General features: G+C 38.8%; 1 protein-coding gene across 13 annotated transcripts in view; it reads left to right on the forward strand.

Annotated features, from left to right (window-relative positions):
• The window catches only part of SLC25A14 (solute carrier family 25 member 14), a 30,075-nt gene extending 24,000 nt beyond the window's left edge, over positions 1-6,075 (forward strand). For 9 of the 13 annotated variants that reach the window (XR_014835857.1, XM_021080034.2, XM_005673907.4 and 6 more), the window contains 2 exons: positions 4,671-4,751; positions 5,625-6,075. Coding sequence is in view for 11 of the 13 variants with exons in the window: in XM_021080034.2 (XP_020935693.1) it covers positions 4,671-4,751; positions 5,625-5,666 (123 nt within the window). In the remaining 2 variants the exon portion in view is untranslated. The remainder of the gene's footprint in view (positions 1-4,670; positions 4,752-5,624) is intronic. The other 4 variants (XR_014835858.1, XM_005673906.3, XM_085008799.1 and 1 more) reach the window with 1 other exon arrangement.
• Positions 6,076-6,390: the final 315 nt, after the last annotated feature.

A 6,390-nucleotide genomic window follows, 5' to 3' on the forward strand; every position in this document is an offset into this window, starting at 1 on the left:
CACAGCTTCTGTGCCCACAGTAGACCAGTGAACTCAGAACATCTAGGGTAGGAGCCAGGCTGTCAGTATTTTCATAATTCTTCACGTGATTGCAGTGTTTACCCAAGGTGGAAAACCTCTTATCTAAGAGGATAAGCCTGGAACAGTGGTTTTTAAAACTTTTTACATGTATCTGAATCACCTGGAAGGCTCGTTAAAATGCAGATGGCTAGGCCCCATCACCACATTCTGATTCAACAAGTTTGGAGTAGGACCTGACAATTTTCATTTCTAAGCAGTTCTCTGGCAATACTGATGCTGCTAGTCTGGGACCACACTTTGAGAACCACTCACCTAGAGATGGGAAGCTGATTAGAAGGGGATTATAGTAATCTGAGCAAGAGGCGGTGAGGACCTGAACTTGAGCGTGAATAGTGGGGATAGAGTTGAGAATAATTTAGCTGATGGAATCAACAGGATTTGGTTGACTTGATGTGGAGAGGTATGGGAGAAAGAAGATATCAAAGATCACTTCCCAGGTTTTGGTCTTGGTGACCATGTAGTGACATTTGTTGACAGAGTCATTACAGGAAGCAGAACAGGTTTTGTGGGAGACATCACAATTTGGGATACTTAGTTTGAAGTACATGAGGAACATCCAGTCAATATACTTGGATGTCGTAGTCTTAACTCAAGGGAGAGCTCAAGTGTGTAGATAAGCACCCAGGGAATCAGTAGTGTACAGGTGTTACATAGCTATGGAGGGGAAGACCAAGGAGAGCAGGTAGAGGAGTTCACACCTTTTTGCTTTCCTAGCACACTGAAGTATTATAAAACTCCTTCCATTAGTAGTGATTCATAGAAGCAGTGATTCTCATACTCTGGGGAGTAGAGTTTGGCAAAGCCCACCCCCCTTTCTATTTCTGACATGCTTGCCCTTCCACTTGACAATCACTGGTATAGAGAGAAGACTAGAGCCAAGGAAAGAACTCTGGGGAGATACCAGTTTTTAAGGGCTTGGTAGATGAGGAGCCCAGGAAAGACACCAAAAGATTAATAGTTCCAAAGATATGAGAAAACTTACAAGAGAATAGCGTCTTGGAAGCACAGGGAGTAATGAGCTTCAAGAAGGGCTGAGTAGTTATTTAATGCCAAATGGAATAGAGAAATCCAGTATAAGGACTGCAAAGTGTCTGTTGGATCTAATATTTTCTAGAGGGGATTTGTTGGACTGGTGTTTGCAAAATCCAGATTGCTGTGCACTGAGGAGTGTGTTTAATCATTTATTCATTCATTTCAAAAATGTTTAAGTGTCTTATGTGCTAGATACTGTTCTAGGTTGGTGAACAAAAATGTCCTGGCCTTCATGACATTTTAATTCGAATAGGAAGAGACAGATAAACATATAGGAAGTGAGGATATGTAGACAAGTGTAAAATATTCTTTCAAGAATGAGGTTGGCTAATATACAGTGATATAGTAATAGTTAGCATTTATTGAATGCTAATTATTATGTACTACACACTATAGGATGTCATTTACCTCCAAGAAACCCCATAGAGTAGATGATATCTTTGTCATTTTATAAATGAGAGAACTTAGGTTCAGAGTAGCTCAGTATTTACCCAAGATTACATACCTAATAAATAAGTGGCAGGTGTGACATTTAAATCAGGGTCTGTCTGAATCCAAACTTTGTATTTGTAACCACTATGCTGTGCAATACGCCAGAAATGTATTTTCACATTGATGTTAATCTTTAAGTATTTACATTTACTCACTCACTATTAAAATTCTTTAGCAACTAGTTTGCTATATAGTGTCATCATGCTTTATTACTTCATCTGAAAGAGTGCTAAAACACTTTGGTGAGTGGAATTATGCATTCATCTCTGACAGAAATGAACAGCTGCAGGTCTCACCTTCTTACCTCCATCTTAAAATCCTTGAATGCTTCCCATTGACCAAGACTCCTTATGATTCGACACCTTTTTATTTCTACAGCCCTGTCTCTGCTACCTTTATTCTATCTTCCACACATACTAAACGAGTTCTGGTATTAGACTTTCTTTCATTCCCAAGTTTTCACCCATGCCTTATATCTTGTTAAATGGTTAGCTCCTACGCATTCTTCAGATCATGTTATTTTTTTCATAAAAGCCTTCCTTGACCATTAAAAACTATTTATATGCACATAGTTTCATGTACTTGCTTTATCATAGCATTTATCATATTTTTAAAAATATCTTTTTGGGGACTAATTCACACATCATAAAATTCACTTATTCAAAGTGGCTTTTGATATAGTCACAGATGTGTGCAACCATCATCACCACAGCTAATTTTAGAACATTTTCATAACCTCAAAAAGAAACCCTGTGCCCTTTAGCTATTATAACCCTAAAAAACCACTGGGTCTACGTTTTATCTCTGTGGATTTGCCTATTCTGGATAGCTCATATAAATGGAATCCTAAAATATATGACCTTTTTGACTTATTCCTTTTACTGATCATAATGCTTCAAGGTTCATCCATGCCGTAGCATGTATCAGTACAGGCTTACCTCGGAGGTGTTGCGGGTTTGGTTCTAGACCACCAAAATACAGAAAACATCACAATAAAGTGAGTTACATGAATGTTTTGGTTTCCCAGTGCATATAAAAATTATGTTTATGCTATACTGTAGTCTATGAAATGTGCAATAGTATTGTCAAAAAAACAACACACATATATTGATTTTTAAATCAAGGTATGATTGCTAAAAAAAGTGTTAACCACCATCTAAGCCTTCAGTGAGTCACAATCTCTTTGTAATGGTAACATCAAAAATCAGGAGTTCCCATTGTGGCTCAGTGGAAACAAATCTGACTAGGAACGATGAGGTTGTGGGTTCGATCCCTGGCGTTGCTCAGTGGGTTAAGGATCCAGCATTGCCGTGAGCTGTGGTGTAGGTTGCAGACATGGCTCGGATCCCGCGTTGCTGTGGCTGTGGCATAGGCCAGCAGCTACAGCTCCAGTAAGACCCCTAGCCTGGGAATCTTCATATGCCGCGCCCTGGGTGCGGCCCTAAAAAGACAAAAAAAAGACCCCCCCCAAAAAAAATCACTGATCACAGATCACTATAACAAATATAATCATAACGAAGAAGTGTGAAATATGGTGAGAATGGCCAAAGGTGACAAACACAAAATGAGCAAATGCTGTTAGAAAAATGATGCCAGTAGACTTACTTGATGCAGGGTTGCCACAAACCTTCAATTTGCAAAAAAAATTGCAATATCTGCAAAGTGTAATAAACTGAAGTGCAATGAAAGCAGGTATGTCTGCATTGTGTCCCTTTTATGATTGGATAACACTCTATTGTATGGTTCTATCACATTCATTCACATTTGTTACATTTTATTATATAGTTGATCCTTGAGCAATGCGAGTTTGAACTTCGTGGGTCCGCTTATACACAGATTATTATTTTTTTTTTTCTGTAGCAAATACTGCAGTACTACATGATCTGCAGTTGGTTGAGCTGGTGGATGCAGAGGGCTGACAATAAGTTGTATGCGGATTTCTGACTGCATGGGGGGTCGATGCCCCTAACACCTGAGTTGTTCAAGAGTCAACTATAATTGCTTTTAATGTCTGTCTTTACCATTTTGCCGTGAGCAGTGATGTAGGTCACAGATGCGGCCCTGATCTGGCTTTGCCATGGCTGTGGTGTAGGCTGACAGCTGTAGCTCCAATTGGATCCCTATCCTGGAAACCTCCATAGGCCAAGGGTGCAGCCCTAAAAGGACAAAAAAAAAAAAAAAAAGAATTTGAAATTAGAATGAAATCCACTGGGAAGTCATTGGAGAGCTTTAAACTATCTTCTGATTTATAATTTTAAAAGATTGCTTTGGCTTCTAAGTAGATATTGTTGACCAATTAGGAGGATTATTGTGGTATTCCAGGTGAGAGGTGATGGGGTTGATTTGTCTCTCTTAATGTCCCTTGTCTTAACAGTCTAAGATTCTAGATTATCTGCATCCAGGATTTATTTTGGCTGATTTTCACAGTTTTCCAACATCAATTTTGGTCTGACAGCTTCAGCATTTGCTGGCGATCCATTGGTGCAGGCATATTACCACCATATTTCCATAAATAGTGCCCAGAGTGCCCTTATTATGTTACTGTTTGCTTCAAAAATGATGAGTAAGGATAATGGCTTGAGTGTTCTCAATCTATAAGATAGGATAGGGCTATTCAGAAGTCAGGATTCTCATCTTATTGTCTTAGCAAACACTCTAATGGCCTACTTTATTAGTGACACAGACCAATCCTGATATGTTGTGGGAGGAACTGCACAAGAATGTGAGTAACTGGAGGTGGCTTTCATTGGGGGCCATCTTGGAGGCTGGCGACCACAGACATTCTCTGTTGTGTACGATTGTTACTATTATCCCAGCATTGAGAAGAGTACCTTGCGTATTGTAGGTGCTTAGTAAATATTTGTTGAATGAGTGGGTGGATAGATTTAGAATATATATAAATGCAAAATGTGTGCCTTTAGAAAAAAGGGCCACTCACGAATCTCCAATTGTCGAGGAGGGGCATGGAAGATGAGTACTAAAATAAAAGTAATTATTATTTTACACTTGACGGATGTAAAGTGTAAGGGGAGTTCACTCCATTTTTTATTCTATCTTTCCCACAGATGTGGAAACATGAAGGCTTTTTTGCACTCTATAAAGGATTTTGGCCAAACTGGCTTCGACTTGGACCCTGGAACATCATTGTATCCTTTTTAAAAATATGAGAATGAAAGCAACTGCTTCAAGCTCCCAGGTAATGTTAGACTCTGGGAAGGAAAATTTGAGTATAGAGTGCTGGAGTCTAATACACACGGAATGGAGTCGAAAAGATATGCGAAAGTTTCTCCTCTTTTCTTCTTTAAAACAAACAACAACAACAAACAGCCAGATCTGAAAGGAGCTAGGAAGTTTTTGGAAACCCTGCTCAGAGTTGCCAACAGAAAGATCCATGCTGAGGTAGTCTGTATTCCCTACCTCTAACTAAATATAGGAGCAGAATAACTAGGGAAATAATAAGACAGAAAACACTTAGAGAGCAGGGGAGTCCAGAGCCAAGTAGGGTTCTTTTTACCTGGGTGAATCTCCCTCTTTTAGCTGTGTTTCAGTGCCTCCTACACGCAGAGCCATGAGTTGGATACTGTGTATGGTGGTGTTTGTATAGTGGTGAGCACTGCAGAGTTGAAAAGTAATCCCCTACCCTTGTGGAGTCTATAGGTTGAGGGAGATAGCATCTTCCTCCTGCCTCAGGATGGCTCTGATCACCTCATGTCCAATTATTATGTTGTTGATGTACTTAGATATTTGTGTGTGTGTGTCCTTTTTGCCCCTGAAGACTCTTAAGTATGTTAGAGTTCTAATATGTTTATATTGTTAAATGCCAACCATCAAAATGGGCACATGGTGGGCACCTAATGTGTGCTTCATTTGCCAGATACTGTTTTTAAAATGATTTGAGCAAGTGCAGCTGAGAATGGCACAGATTAAATAACTCAATTTAAGAGAATGCAAGGCACAATTTTAGAACTGAGTTTGGCTTTCAGTATCAACCCAGTGATCTTCCATGACTTACTCCTCAGTTTTTTATCACATATGAGCAGCTCAAGAGGCTTCAAATCTAAGGACTGAATTATATGTGAGCCAAGTTCTGTCAACCTTTCTACTCTTTTCTTTTCCCTTTTCCTGTGTTCTAATGTATTTTGACAAAGTCGTAAGTATTTACTGAACCATTTGTCTCCTAAGGTCCTTCTGATGGAAGAATGATAGGATGGTTCAAAATTGCTTATGTGTTTGTGTTACCATGTGAACTTTTCCCTGAGAGGAAGTATTAACATTGAGACTCTGGCCCCAGATTGGTATCTTCTGTGAAGATGGATACTGATGGATGACACTCAAAATGGCCTTCTCTCCAAATGTGGGTTAAATGTAGTTTGTTAGCCCCAGACTTGGGCTAGAGCAGAAAGCATAGGCCAGGGCAGTTATTGTATGTTACAGACCTCGGTTCTCATTAAAAAGTATTTATTGGCAGAATCACTTTGGCTTTGTCTTCATTTACTATTTTCTCATTTTCCAACTCTTTAGTTTATATTATATTCTCCAGAAAACAATAAAAAGAAGGTGACTATGACTTTTAGAGGCTTATTGAAGTATTCTGTAAGGGTAGCCTAGTTTATAATAAGGTTTGTAAATGTTCACAAAAGTATACATTCTTTTCTTGCAAATTAAAATATTTAATTGGAATCAGTTTATTTTATATATACATATATATATATATTTTTTTTTTTTTTTGGTCTTTTGTCTTTTTTTTTTAGGGCCACACCCGAGGCATGTGGTGGTTCCCAGGCT

Source organism: Sus scrofa, chromosome X (genome assembly GCF_054392235.1).
Source record: "Sus scrofa isolate SSC_HxYL_T2T_F1_AM1 chromosome X, Sscrofa_HxYL_maternal_Yorkshire_Landrace_v2.0, whole genome shotgun sequence".
NCBI lineage: Eukaryota > Metazoa > Chordata > Mammalia > Artiodactyla > Suidae > Sus > Sus scrofa.